Genomic DNA, 15,609 nt, shown 5'->3' with positions numbered 1-15,609 from the left:
ACGTATCTTCTAATGTCACCGAAGACTTTTTCCCACAACTTGGCGCATGTGAAGTTCGCATTGTGAATAAACCGCGGGGCACACAAGTCCATTTGCACAGTCATGCATCCTGTGGCATTACAGAGCCTTAACAAGTGTCAAATCATGAGGTCGGTGTAGCGGCTCGAAGACGTGGATACATACAGACAGGCATTCTCCACACACCATTTTAATAAGAAGCGCGATTGGCCCTTGTCGTATCGAGGTACAGCTGGCTACCGAGCTATTACACCCCTTGGGGGCAGCGCCAGTTTCACCTGTTAGCGAGCACCCTTAATGCGACCCCAAGGGAGGCCAACAACGCACCTGACGATCCCCTCTACATTTATTTTCTTCTCTACAGCACAGGGCCGTACCGGGGAAACGCGTTCCGCAGGGACGGGTCGTTTAAGACTGTGTCCAAACCAAGAGAAACCGTGGCAAATTCTGACCCAGTACTGACGGCGATAAGAGAATCCAGCGCCCGTGCAATCGGGCGTAAAGCAAAGCCAATGCCACTGTGGCAGAGAATCACCCAGCTGTTTAGTCAGGTTGCCCGCCATACTCTTGTTCACGACACGCTACGTTAGTAATTTTCACAATGCGCCAATTACCGCAACGCAAGCGTCACTTAACTGTGCAACGGAATTTTCATAACAGGGTCGCAGTGTGGCGCAGTAGTAAGTAACACTTGTGCCTCTCGGCAAGGAAGGCCCAGATTCGATTCCTGACTCAGGCGGATTTCTGCGTGTAATATGTATGTCCCCCCCCCACCCCCCTGCTGTTGCTGATGTGATTATCATGGATCTTACATTGTACAATGTATCCTCGTATTTGATCTTACTATGATCTGTCCAAGTTTGGTACAGGTTTGGTATGAAGTTCAATAATAATTAAAACCTTTAACGTGCACAGTATTTACTCACTCTCGAAGACAGTGAACAACTCATTAGTGTGAAGCCCTGCGGTCCTACATCCCGTAAATTTGTTAAAGTGTTATCAGCCAACTGATGAGTGTTTACATTTGGGAGGAAACCGGAGCACCTGGAGAATACCCACGCGTGCGAGGGGAGACACTCCATCCCTCCATATATACGGAACAGATGGGGGTCCACATTTACTTTTTATACTGCCACGTATGGCACCCCGACGCCCACGAGAAGGGAGTTTTGCAACATTTGTGCGATCCACAAACTCTCGACTCCTCGGCGCTAGATTACAGGCCACTTACATAGCCATCACTGCCGAAACTGCATTAAGAACATTCCCAAAGCAGGCGGTAATGCTGCCTGTTTAAGCTAATCTGGCAAAAACGGGTGCAATACTGGAGACAAACGTCGGTTCTGGTTCGGGGATCGAGGTGCTCGCGCAACAGGAGATTCTGTGGCAGCATTTGAAATAGCATTCGGATTAGATTGCATAACAAAGGATGGAAGGGGGGCATAAATAAAAAAAAGATTGCTTGCACTTGTGATATCGGATACAAACGAGGTTGTGGTTTGGCGATGGCCACGGTGCCAGAGGTCGCCAAGAGGACAATTACATTCACGTAACGGTCGTGGGTGTAATCGAATAAGCAGCCCCTGCAAATGCTATTGTGACAAATTGCATTAACTGGTCAAAAATCAGCTGAGCAGGCTGCTAATGACATTTAAAGAGCACGCGCTGGGGCTTATAATAAGCAAGACCCTGCGAGCAAAAAAAAAAAACTAGACCGGTTAAAAACACACGTGCAGAGAGGTGAACAATCGGCAAGTAAATATTAAAATAGATTACTGCACGCACGATACACGTGTTGATTCATGCGTGTGAGAATTGATTACTGGACGCAAACGAAATGCCAACGTTACATGCCAGGCTTATGGAGTGAACAAAAAATAGGAGACAGAGATAACAAAATTATACAAAAAAAGACCAACAAAAATATTGATCCTGGATGGGAATTGCAACCTCAATCCGTGATGATCCATCGAATCGCTGGGAGGGGCAGAGGGACGGGAGGGTATGAATTGTTACGGTGAACAGCATGCGCTGAATGACTTTCTTTTTAATGTCCAATATCATGAATTCGTTATGAAGCTATTCATGATGTTTAATTAAATTAATCGTCCATAAATCATAATCGATTACCTACATCGTGGTCGATTTGCTCAGCCACCTTTTTAAATGGCGGACACGCCCACATCCTGCCTACTGAAGTTAGGAAACCCCCCCTACAAGCCATGCCCAGCGCAACAGTATGCATGTTGAACTTCTTTCGCACCGCACGTAGCCAACCGTGCCGATCATGCCGATGACGTCGCTAAGCCTCATCCACCACCTCCCGTCCAGTGGTACATGTGTGAAAGGACAGGCGAAATATTGTCGTGTTATCCGATGGGCGTGAGTAATCGAACTAACAATCGGCAGAGTAAACAATCACTTAAATAATACGAGAGCCCAGGTGTACGAAGCGATGTACCACCTTGACAATGACGCGGCCGGCCACGGTGAGGTCCCGGTCGAACCACGTGTTCCAGATGCCTCCTCCGTAGCACTCCACGCTCACTTGCAGGCAGCCGGCGCTCAGCTTCCGCGAGCGTGGTTTCACCTGATTATTCATAATAAAAAGGGCGGGAGGGGGTGGGTTTGGGTTAGAAGTTTAAATGGGTCGTTAACCCGCCACCACCTGACAACGGCCAAACAGGTGAGGGTTTGTCACGTAAACAAAATGTGCCAATTAGTGACTACTTCAGCCCACCCGGTGTGTGTTTGGAGAGTAAATCCACAACATTTACAATTTGAGCACCGTGATGTCTTCGCCGGTAAATTACATCCAGCATCACCGGGGCGATTTTGCCAGAATTGTGAAGAGCTCTACCTGCTCCCGGTCTTAACTAGAGCAAGATGACGTCATCACTGCAAGCCAAACAGGTGCGCAGAGCGGGGGGGGGTTAATTGTAATGATGTTACAATGAACCGCCCCCTCGGCCTATGCACACGCACGCACGTGCAAACATAGCCGCAGCAATAACAACTATAGCTACCGCCACTTGAAACTCCGCGACGATATCGTGACGACGACGACGGCGCTTCTGCCAGGCTGTGCGCGACTTGAGGCCCATGTGAAGTGTCAAAGATTCACTGGCAGGTCACGGTACGGGCCCAATTGTTATGGTGTCAGTGGCCGAGATGGCTCGGATGACACGCGCGCACAGTTTAGCCGTACAAGCTGATGAGGCAAGTGCTGTTAGTGAGCACCTATGAAGACCAGTATCAACCAATCAATCACTGTTTATTTATATTCTTTGGGTCTTTCGTTAAAGCCACGTAGATAGAAAAATAAAAAAATATATCACATTTCCTGCCTCAGCAGCTCTCCCGCTATATTTGTTCACCTGATGACGATTGCTTGTGTTGCGATCGAAACGTCGTGTTATTTTTATTATTATTTTTCTATCTACGTGGCTTTACCGAAAGACCTAAAGAATATGAATTCCTGTAGTCACGAAAGCTTTAAGTCAAGATTTCACGGTTGATTTGTTCTACAGATATTATGATGTATGAGGGGGCGGTACAGCCAGCACCATGCCTAGCCACTTTCGTATCCCCAGTGCCGATATTTACACAATGCAACAGATACTCATTTATGGCCGAATGGACCTGACGGGAGGGCCCAAGCCCAGTTCTGGTATCACTTCCAATGGTGTTAGCAGTAGCCAAGAATGGAACTCAATTTGTCGGGTTCATAGCGCAGTGTTGCCAACCAGTAGGCCAACTGCTACCAAATCAAGGTACACATGCACGCACACACAAATTGACAACAGTCCCCCATTTACACTTATAGACAGTTGGAGCAAGTGCTGTTGCAGCCCGAACCACTCCTGACGTGACAATCAGCAGACAGCCAACAGCGGACGTTAGAATAACAAAACGCACACTCAAACACGTTGGCAGCGAAACTGTAGGCAGCATTCATTCCAGGGTGAAAGCTCTCCACCAGTGTCATGATTAGCGCAGCCTTATGGGTGACGTGTAAATGGATGGCGTATAATTCACGTCCTCATATCCTGTCTCACCGAGGCTTGGCTTGGCACAATATTGCGAGAGCTCCACTCCACTCTCTTGAGCTGCCCCCCTTGGCTACCACCTCTACGTGGGCACAGCTTTACTCCTCTTGCCCGTGGGGCTGGGGAGAATTACTGTCGTATTAAAACCCCGAGTTTAAATTCTCTTGCTAGAAATTCCTTTAAAAATTTCACCACTTTTGAGCATATCCCATCACCCCCCCCCCCCCCCCACCTTTCAAGCTGGTGCCGAGATCAGCAAGGTGAGCCGTGCAGCTTTCACTCCCATCCTGCAAAAATATCCCCCTCCTCCCCCTCCTCCCTTTTCACTCGAAAAAATCCTACAAGGGGCTATATTATCCTATCTCTCCAAACACCTCTTCCCCCCTCCATGGCCGTCCTGCAACGACTCAGTGTCATCTGGTTTCCACCAAGGCCATTCAACAGAAACCGGCCTCCTTCATGTGTTAAATAATATTATCTCTGCAGACCTTGGGCCATTCTCAGTCCTAGTTCTCTGCAACATTTCTGTTGCATAACAACAGCACTCCATTCTCTGTGAGCATGTCTATGACTAAATAGATATCTCCGCGAAACTACTTCCCAGATTCCACTGCCACCTCTCGAACCTTTCCTTTTGTGTTTCCACAACCGAAGATGCTTGCTTTTTTATGTTTTTAAACGAAGATGCTTAAATAGGCCTTACTCTGCTGATGAGACCCAGAACATAGAAGCCAGTCCACAGGTTTTCTTACTTAACAAATGCAGCTCTAAATATCATCGGTTCGCAAAGTCCATACACTGACGGACTGAAAAATAATGTTTTATATTCGCCTGCAGAGATGGCGTCTGGATTTTTCGATTATCAGATGACAATCAAGCGAGGTGAGCAGTCTCTTTTTTTGAAGGGAGAGCTCATGATGAGACAACAATGTTGGAATCGGTGAGACAAAGACCACGGTGTTTCTGACCCTGAGACAGGGGCTGTCCGTGTGAGCTCCGATGATGCTGAACCCATTCCCGGGCTTGTACTTGCCGCCCACGGCAAACGCGATGATCGTCGAGTAGTTTCTAGTCACAAAGTACTGAAAAAACAAATACATAAAACACACACCATGTAAACTCCGGCATGAGATTGAAGGCGACATTGCAAGTACCGGAGGTGCAATTATCAGGAGTGTAAAGATGCATATTGTATGTTGAACTTCTTTCGCACTGTGCATAGTCAACCGTGCTAGTCGGAGGTGCATCCATTAACATAGAATGTCTTTAGTTACTCATAATATTTAAGCCAAACTGTCAGTTGAAGATAACTTCACTTGCAATTGCATTTGACAGCATACATAGTTGACACAGTTGCTTTTGCACCGATTACAATCGCTTATTCGTTTCACTCTTGCCATTGTGGTGATGAACTGCGACAATCCTAGTCTCTAGAGTTCTTACTTGTGTTAATAAATATAAAACTTGAAACTCTACTCTTAAGGCTCCAGATGCATACAATTGTGTGTAACGTTTATGTGAATTATATGCTAATTATATGCTCGAGTTAAGTTTGGGATAATTCAGTGAACAAATCAGACAAATAAAAAAAACATAGACAGTAATAATTAGACGAATAAGGATGGATTCTTGAACAAAGTGGCAGCCGTGAATAGCAACAATTTATCACCAGAAAGGTGATTCATTGCAACCTAACCAACAATGCAAAAATTTTAATACATTTTTTGTCACGATACACACATCAAATCGCACACGTGAGAATGCAATATTTAAACATTTGTATACGTTGTAAGGAATGAGGTCATGTGACCCCCCCCCACCCTGCAACCCGAGAGGCTGCCAGATTCGAACCGTGACCTCTGAACCATAAGGGCCTGGCAAATCATAACAACAGGCCTATACACAGTACAGTGCAACAAAGTCGCATTTATAAATACCAGGGCAAGGTATAAAAAAATTCAAGACATATTATGACGATGCCAACACTCTCCAGAAAGCCTTTTAAAGGCTCCAATTGTTGAATCGCGCCTGCCTTCTGTCTGTTTCGAATAACAAAATGCTTCTCTTTTCGGCATTGTATACAACCAATGAGGCGGCAACAATTTGTGTTTAACAACACGTACTACACAATGCGCTGCTTGTATAATCCTCAAGTCACCAATAGCAGCCGTCGGTCCGTGAGTAATACTGTAATACCCAACTTGCCATGCAAAATGGAGATTTCGTGTCGCAGTGACGTCTTCAGAGATCCTTAGTGCGTGTGGTTTTTTTTTTGGTTCATTAATATTCCCACATTGGCGAGAATCAATCTTTGAGGCCCGCCTGTGGAGCAGACAATCTAGGACGCCCGGGTGAACTCATTTTAAAAAAATATATATAAAGATACAGCCCTGCAATTGCTTAAACACTAATGCTGGCACAAGAGCCACCATTAGAGTGAGCTCTGGAGATCCCCTCTAGCAGGTAATTTGGCCTACTCTTCCACGCTGGCAAGGAGCTGTGAAATAATCAGGGGCAAGCACTGCCGAATGACAGTGCTGTACCCATTTATTCTGCTGAGTTGACAGCGGCGGGGAGATATAATAAAACCTGCAACCTTGTTTTAACTGCTGTGCCGGGACGTCGAACCGGCGAACTCTGGACTCAAAGTCCATTGCGCTCTAACCATTACATCGCAGCAGCAGCAACTCGGAAACCCATAGCGGCCACAGTTTAAATTGAGCTGGGAAAAGGGAGGAGTGCATGGCAGAGCTGACGACCAAGGTGAAGGGGGTACCTTGTTTTCTGGCGCAATGTCCCACTGCTCAGTCTCCTTGAGCTCTTGGAATCCCGCCAGCTTCAGCTGAACCTTGCACTCCTCCACCACTGGGAGAGGACCCACGCGCACAAGACATGAAGAGGCCACACCAACTCGGCCCACTGAAGTGCATCGCAAAGTCACTACGATTTTTGGCCTATTTTTCAACTTTTGTTTTTTTTTGTTGCACGCAATGACATTTCCTGCAGGCGAATTTCACAACGTAATAAGGCAACTGACAAAAAGTTAATGTCCAAAGGTGCAGTGCTTGTTACAATATCTGAGTATTTTTTTGCATTAAACTGACAACTTGCAAAAATAATGGCAAGAGTTTCCAAATCGGGAGAAATTAGCACTTGCATGATCTGATATTTTGTAAAAATATATGCACTGCACTGCACGTTATGGACGTCTATTGTTAACACTTTTCAAACTAAGGTTGAAAGCAGAGCTAATTCATGCATTAGCTGTCCTTCTTTCTGTCCATCTGCCTGTAACATGGGGTCATGAGAACTCCTATAAAGGTGATCTAAAATAAGTACAATGATCACACTAACCTGTATAGCTATTAGGCACTTACTGGATAGAAAACCAGCCGAAAAATCAGTGCCAAATAAGCCTTTGCAGCCAAGGCCGTGATGTCACACGCCATGCATGTACCTCGCCTCCCATGAACTTGTGTGACATCATCTGTCAACGTCACACTTCAAGCCCTATGTGACGTCATCTCATTGTGAAAACTCGGATCGTGACATTATTACCGTTAATTAAATACATGGGAATGCATGATTTTTATTCCTGGACGTATACTATGCTGGTACTAACACTAAACATAACAATTTAAATGTGCACCCTAGGGGAGATCAAACTTACCACCCTCTAGTCACATCACAAAGTTAACTATAATACAAAGATGTTTTGATTTAAAGCTTTCGTGACTGCAGGGATTCACATTCTTGGTTCTTTCGGTAAAGTCATGTAAGAATAAAGAACCAAGAATAAAGACAATGTTTGTTTAATGGGCCTGGTTTGCTCAAAATATTTTCTTGCAATGAAATTTTACTTGGGATTTGTTTGCAATTTAAATGGAACCGCATTTTAGTACAAATATTGGATAAAGCTCTCCGATGTGTTTCGAGTTGTGCCGAGTGTCGTTCAGCGTGATGTTCAACGTATCACTCCAAGTGCTGGGATCTTCTTCACGGTAACTTCTTCAGAAAAAATTCAGTTTCTGAGAAGCTCTCAGCATTTGAAGAAACTCAAAAAACACATCGAAGAGCAGCACAGGACAGAACCGCAATAACCTACGCAGTATATACGAGACACAGGAAAATGGAATTTAAACTGAAATTGCATCTCGTGTAATTTAATTGAATGCACGCTGGACAAAATCCACATCCCCCCCCAGAAACCAACATTAGTTTAATAATGGAGGGGAGGGAAAGCCTCAGCAAGGATGGCAATCGTGCCGGCAAACCTGCTTTCATGTAGACGTGACTCAATGGCAAGTGAAGATAATTAACCGAGCATAAAGAGCAACATCTAAAAGGAGGCAGGGTTGTGCGGTGGTGACGTAAATACAATTTGAAAGTTAATGACGCGCTTACCATGGTAAGGTGACGGTCCCTTGTTGACAAATGAGAGGAAGTCCTTTGCCACCGTGCGGATGGTGTCACTGCGAGAGGCTTTAATTGTGGCCTGAAATCAAATCAGCAGGGTTTTTTTGTAAACTGCATTGGGCCATACACTTTTTTTTTTACAAAACGTTCCAAAAATGTAAATATATTTAGTCCAGAATTGCCCTGCAATTATCTTTACCCTGGACCTGTAATGGTAGGCAGATACATTTGTGTTAATAGAATCCGGGTTAGGTGTCTCATTAACTCATTCTTTTGTGCATCTGCACTGTACTTGCATTATTAGCATGCTGCGAATCGGCACCTTCATTAACAACTCGGGCGTTTCTTATCCTTTAAATGAAGTTCTCACTCAAGACAATGACTCAGGTTCCCCCGTCGGCCCACAACCCAATAGTAGTAGAGCTGACCACAATTAGCTCTCGATTTTATCCGTGGGCAGAGCATTCGGGTTGCGGATTAACCTTGATCATCCATGCGTATTGGTTAAGTTATTAGCTCCTCCTAAATCGTTGGAGGTCAGTGACTCAGTGTGCCCACATTACTACAAACACAAAGGCAGACAAAAATAGATTATTTTCAGAAAACAAATCCAGATGACACATTCTACATCTTTACCCCCTGTTCTCCATTAGTAAACAGAACGGATGTGTTTAAAGCTTAATTTAAAATTTGTTTTGCATTATCCTTGTTTTGGTTTTATCTGGGCCATCACTCCCCCCCCCCCCATTACCCCAGATAATCGAGGCAACTGTAGCTCTGGGTGTGAGTCTGGTAAACCTGCACAATACTGAGTTACACTGGAGCACAGATTGCACAACTAAACACTTACCAAAAAATGGGCTCAACGGGCATTTAATTACAGCGATATTTAAGATATTCAACCGTTTAATATGAAAGGTTTGTTTAGAAGCTACATTTTTAGGACATAAAATGATGGGTGTTACATTGGATGCCTTTTACCATATCACCCCGGATGCGCCCCAATCTCAGCAAAAGTCAGAAGCCAAGCAAGCACTAGTCCGCTTAACGTACAAACCACGTGAAGACCTTAGTCACCATGTGGTACGTTTGCGCTTGTCTCTAAGTTGAAAGATTAGGGTGCACAACAAGTACGTTGTTTTTCCACACACGACTGCGAAACTTCTCCCATTACGGACCCAAAGCAGCCTCCCCGAACAAGCCGGATTTCGAAACTGGACGTAGCTGCTGCGAACTCATCCGTTGCCTTCAGCATCCTCAAAGAGAATGGTTATGCTGTGTTCCCAACAAAACCGGCACATGCATTGACTGACTTCTCTGCTGCCCTTTGACACCTTTTGGCGTCACGGCCTGCTGCTGAAGATGGCTAAAATGATCAGATGCCATTCTACTGTACTCTTAGGGTGCACATCGCCAGTAAACACAGCCGCAAGAGAATTGTGAACAATATTCTCCCTCAAGGCTCGGTACGAGCACCATGTGTGCGTGTACGTTAAACTTCTTTCGCACCGTACGTAGCCAACCATACTAATCGGAGGTGCGGGGGAAGGACAACAAACTAAACACTAAAAACAGTTCTAAAGAAGTGAGTTTTCCTAACATCGGAAGAGCATCTGAAAGCGTGCAATGCAGTAACCGACTTTGTTCCATGGTTAGCCAAAAGCAGCTGCTGTGAGGAAGACCATCACTATTCAACAATATGTGACCTGCCATTAACATCATCTCGCAGGTTCATATTTGCAGATGGTATAGCCCTTTATGTGCAGGGCAAAAACTTCGAAGACATTGCCAATTCTCACACAGCTGAGATTATGCTATTCGAGGGATATTTCAATCGCCAGAGACTCCAACCAAATCCATCCAAAACCACCGCAGGTGCTTTCCACCTCAACGTTCATGCCAGCAGATAACCACCCTTGATGTTGTCCTTCGGTGGTAACCCAGTGTACTATAACCCCCTCTTCAAAAATATCCAGGGGTTATCATGGACAGAAGTCTGGCCGTCAAGCTCCACGTAAACTGATCTGTGAAAACAGCAAATCAAGATATTGTCCTGCTGCAGAAACGTTCAGGAACAACCTGGGCTGCCTCAACCCATGTGCTGCCAACTGCCGCCCTACCACTGCCCATCTACTCCAGGGGTGGGGAACCTTTTTTCTGCCAAGGGCCATTTGGATATTCATAACATCATTCGCGGGCATTACAAAATGGTCAACTTAAAAATTAGCCTGTTATATTTGGTCAAACATTTAATTAACTCGCCCTTAATGCGATGGTTGGAACTGCTTCTCTGTGACGAGGCGTGTGATGTTAGCTGGTATTGATGTTCCTACTAGCAACTGCTTTTCCAGGTTTGCTCCTAGATTTGTTGAATTTCGAGTTCCGCCTGCGGTTGCCTTGGCAGGGCCAGAGACCAAATGATTTCGCGGACCTCATACGGCCCGTGGACCGGACGTTCCCCACCCCTGAACTACTCAGTGGCAGAAGTACTGTGCGCCTGGCTTGAGAACTCGTACGCAAAACTGCCACGTGCACAATTGAACAACGCAATGCACATCCATAACCAGGACACTGAAAACCGACGCCAATCCCCTGGGGCTCCCTGGATCTGCGGACATTGATGCCACCAAATATCCACAGAGACATGCAAACCTCAAGGGAATATACTGTACACGTGTCTTACCAATGACAACCACCTATACCCATCATCAACCAAAACCTCAACAAGGTACCTGGCAACAATCTCAATTCCCCTTTCTGGGATCGTTCTGCCACCATTCTATAAACTCGCTCAGATCCCGAAGAATAAACCACCTCGTTTGAAACCCGAATGTCGCCCCTTCTGGCTTGTGACGGTTCTCAAAGACACTGTTGTAACCATCGGCCGCATCAGAACATCAACACGCTGATGTGCATACATATCCTTCACGGACGGAACATTAAAGGCATGCAACCCAAACTATGAACCGCACACTAAATCACTGTAGTCACGGTGGCCAATCATTAAGCCAACGCCGCCACCTCTCATGATCCTGGCGAGATGTTAACTACCTCGCCTGGTATACAGGAGGTTGCGCGTTCGATCCTGACCCTGACGATGCCTGCAGTATATTTGGAGTTTGCGGTGTCTCTCTCTCATCATTATCACAATTGCGAGATGTTAACTACTTCGCCTGCTATACAGCAAGTCGTGGGTTCCATCCCGACCCCGGACGCCTGCTGTACAGCGGTGCTTCAAAACAATGTTAACAACTTCTGAGACTTTGCAACAACACCACAAAGAAGGAATGTGCTGCTGCCTCTGGAGACCACCTGGAGAAGGTTCCAGGGCACACGTTGACAACGATGGCGAACAAGTGGAGATGATTTGAAGCTATTAACATCCACGTGTCAATATAATTATTATATAGTATTAATCCGTTATTTTATCCATTAAAAACGACAAGTCCCATAGAAGTGTTAACAATATATTTTGAAGCACCAACGTGGTCGCGTGGACTTTCCCCTCCACTCACCACCACCACCACCCCGCTTCGTCCATGTTGAGACTCAACGTGCGATTAAAGAATCTCAAACAAGCAACGTTTGCCCGAACTTAAAATAGCGCAGCGCCGTTTACTGCCGTGCCACGTGCGAGTGTCCTTTAAGTCTGGCTCAACGAGCACACACAAACACACACACACACAACAACAACCGCCATTCGCCACTAAGTGGCGGTGACGTCACCACGACGCTTGTGCCAGGACATGTGCACCTTGAGGCCACGTGAAGTGTCGAACTCCCCCGCGGGCAGGAGGTCACGGGGCAGACCCAGGTGCCACGGGTTGACTGACTGAGATAACTGGCTGATGCACCACCTGTGCCCCCTACTGTGCCAACCTGCTGTGCTTTAGCCACCCGGCGCTCCGCTCGTTGTTGTGAGCGTCGCTCCTCCGCCCTCCGTTGTTGTTGGAGGGCGACTACCTCCAACTGCCCAGTAGCATCCTTCACGAGCCTCCTGCACAGAGGCCATATTGACACCGCTGGTACCAGTCATCGGCAAGTCCACTGAGCTCCACGTCCTCCTGTACCACATCACTCCATCTCTTCTCTAGCCCGTGCCGCGCCCGTTTAGCCCCCTCGATCCGGCCGAACAAAAGCTGTTTCGGCATGCGGTGGCTGGGCATGCGGGCTACATGACCCAGCCATCGCAGCCTTGCCCGTCGGAGCTCACCGATGGGACCTTGCCCAGATCTTTCAAGGATTTGTGAGCTACTCACACAATCCAGTCTGGTTAAACCCCGGATGGATCGTAGGCAGGCCAGCCTAAATGTTTGTAACCGGCGAAGATGTTCCATTAGGGGGGTCCACGTTTCGCAAGCGTAGAGAAGGGAGGGAATGACCGTGGCCGAGAAGACCTGAAGCTTAGTGCGGAGCGACAGACCAGGTAGCTTCCACACAGCGTTACGCAACCGATGAAAAGATATTGCCGCTCGACTGATTCGGAGTGAGACCTCTGCTGTTAAACTGGAGCCGGTCATAAGCACACTTCCCAGGTATGGGAAACTCTTCACTCTCTCCACAACTGCCACATCACCGATTGGGAGTTGTGGGGGTGGAGTGTCCGATGGTACAAAATACCCAGGCAGGTGCTTAGTTTTGGTGGGGCTGATGGTAAGGCCCCATCTCTTAGTGGCACGCTCCAGTCTCAGCAGCAGCGTCTCCAACTCCTCCTCTGAATAAGCAGCTATTACCAAATCATCAGCATACATAACGTGGTTGAGCAATAGGGAGCCATCCCTTGACCGCACCCGGGCATCGATCAGCCTCCCATTATATCTGTACCATATGGAGATTCCCCCGGTACAGCTATTGAAGGCTTCACGAACTACGTGGTCGAAATAGATGTTAAATAGTGTGGGAGCCAGAGGACATACCTGTCGCACCCCAAGGTGTACAGGGAAACGCTCAGACTCCCGGCCACGTAGTTTTACCCGGGCCCGCTCACCATCATAAAGGTCCTTAATGATCGTGAGCAGAGGGTCAGGTACTCCAAAAGCACGAAGAACAACCCAGAGCCCAGGCCTATTGATGGTATCATAGGCCTTGACCAGGTCAATAAAGCAGAGATGTAGGTCTTGCTGGAATTCCCTACACCTCTGCTGTAGCAGACGGACAGAAAATATGGCATCTGTGCAGGACCGCCCTTTCCTGAAACCGCATTGGGGCTCCGCAAGCCTCTCCTCAGCGTGCCTGGCAAGACGATGTTGAATAATCCTTGCCAGGACCTTTCCCGGCACACTGAGGAGTGAGATGCCCCTGTAGTTGTTACAGTCTGTGCGGTCCCCCTTCTTAAAGAGGGGGACCACCAGGGCATCCTTCCAATCCTGCGGAACCCGTCCAGTGGTCCAGACTGTTGTTATGATGTCATATAGGGCAGTCTGTGCACAAACTCCACCCTCCCTCAGCATTTCGCTTGGGAGAACATCTCTGCCCGCTGCCTTTCCTGGTCTCAGACTTCGGATCGCCCTCAGTACTTCCTCAACAGATGGCACCTCAGCCAGCCACTCACAGGGGGTGACTTCTTCCAATATTTGAGGCACCGCAGCCTCAGCAGGGTCATCCTCACTTTGTGCCACAATGTTTTCCTGGCTGAGGGATTTTCCCTCCCCCAGGACCTCACAGAAATGCTCAGCAAATCTGCAAACCTGTTCCTGGGGGTCGGAGATTGGATCACCGTTTTTTCCCCTAATGTTGGTAATAGGTGTGGTGCTGCAGGTTACTTTTTTGATGGAGTTAAATAGAGATTTGTGATCGCGGGCCACTGAGGCAGACTCCATCTCCTCAGCAACCCGCGACCACCACCCATCCTTGCAGCGCCTCACGGCTCTCCGAACCTCCGAGCGAAGGCTGCGGTAAGCCTCCTCATTCTCTGACGTGGGATTCTGTAGCCGATGACAGTGGGCCTGTCGCTTTTTCTCAACCATCCTGAACGCCTCCTCTGTCAGCCAGGGTCTCTGGGGACCTCCCCAGAGACAAACACACAAACACACACATAAACACACACGCAGGCCAACCCAGCACCCGAGTGGGTGAAGGCGGGGGGGGTAACAATGACAGGTTTTTTTATGCGTGCATTTCACGTCTTAAATCATCAACGTGCCACGCTCAATCCGCCGCTCGATGGCAAATGACTTCTCGCCCGCTGACACAAATCGACGTGGACCCCCGTGCGAGTTGCATCGCTCTCACGTCTCCTGTCGGTGAAAATACTAAAAAAAAGAATATATTTTAAAAAAAAAAGTCTGTCCCGGATTCGCTCTAAGACAAAAACGTAACCTTGGCGCGTGAATAACGTGTGTAGTACACACACACATAAGACTTATTGTTGTGTGTATGTATATACCTGCATGCTTGCTGTGGGTGCCGTTTCAAATTCGGTCCGAGGAAGCTTTTTCAATCTTGATTTGAAGCGTCGTGATTTGTTTCAGTTTATTTCTACCTCAGCGACTTTACCGTAAGAACCAAAAAGAGCGTGGAGCTTTATATTCTTGGTTCTTTCGGTAAAGTCACGTAGAAGCTTTCTTAGTTTCCGGCAGACGTCCGCTTACAGAGAGAGTGAATCGATTCCGGATGTTTAAAAATAAACTACGGAGGACCCCCACAATCGACTCCCGCGATTTACCCCGCAAGTCGGGCGGTGGTTTGGGCGGTGCGGGAGGGAGAATCGTTTCTACACATTTAATCGTTTCGATTAGGCTTGCAATCGAGAGAATCGAAAGTGTGTGGGGCGGTAGTAGGGAGCGGTGGCGCAGCGGTTAGCGCTAACCGCTGCGCTACGAACCCGGCGCCCGAGTTCGATTCCCGCTCGCGGTCAACACCGGTGACGGGTTATCTGAACCGGTCCTGGGCCCCCTTCACCTAGGTCGACTCAGCCTGAAATGAGTACCTGGTTTGGTGTGTGAACATCGCAACTGGGGAGACAAAGGCGGCCGGGCGTGGTGCTGGCCACCCACCCCCTCGTTAACAGCACTTTGCCCCTACAGTCTGTTGAGGCTACACGGGGGATCTTTTGTCTTTGTGGTGTATTGATATTTACAGCGAGAGGATATGGAGCTGAGTGGACTTGCCAATAGCTGGGACCAGC

The 15,609-nt window shown here is 47.5% G+C and overlaps 1 protein-coding gene across 2 annotated transcripts in view; it reads right to left on the bottom strand.

Annotated features, from left to right (window-relative positions):
- The window catches only part of DNPEP (aspartyl aminopeptidase), a 30,544-nt gene extending 15,436 nt beyond the window's left edge, over window positions 1-15,108 (bottom strand). Inside the window, exons 1-6 of one of the 2 annotated variants that reach the window (XM_076067958.1) lie at window positions 14,869-15,108; window positions 10,370-10,507; window positions 8,472-8,562; window positions 6,844-6,932; window positions 5,036-5,149; window positions 2,483-2,608 (exon numbers count right to left, since the gene is read on the bottom strand). In XM_076067958.1, coding sequence (XP_075924073.1) covers window positions 2,483-2,608; window positions 5,036-5,149; window positions 6,844-6,932; window positions 8,472-8,562; window positions 10,370-10,381 — 432 coding nt within the window. In that variant the 5' untranslated portion in view covers window positions 10,382-10,507; window positions 14,869-15,108. The remainder of the gene's footprint in view (window positions 1-2,482; window positions 2,609-5,035; window positions 5,150-6,843; window positions 6,933-8,471; window positions 8,563-10,369; window positions 10,508-14,868) is intronic. The other variant, XM_032956938.2, reaches the window with a different exon arrangement.
- Window positions 15,109-15,609: the final 501 nt, after the last annotated feature.

Source organism: Petromyzon marinus, chromosome 19, assembly GCF_048934315.1.
Source record: "Petromyzon marinus isolate PM22_M1 ecotype Great Lakes invasive population chromosome 19, UKy_Petmar_22M1.pri1.0, whole genome shotgun sequence".
Classification (NCBI taxonomy): domain Eukaryota; kingdom Metazoa; phylum Chordata; class Hyperoartia; order Petromyzontiformes; family Petromyzontidae; genus Petromyzon; species Petromyzon marinus.
This window is presented reverse-complemented; position numbering and strand designations above follow the sequence as displayed.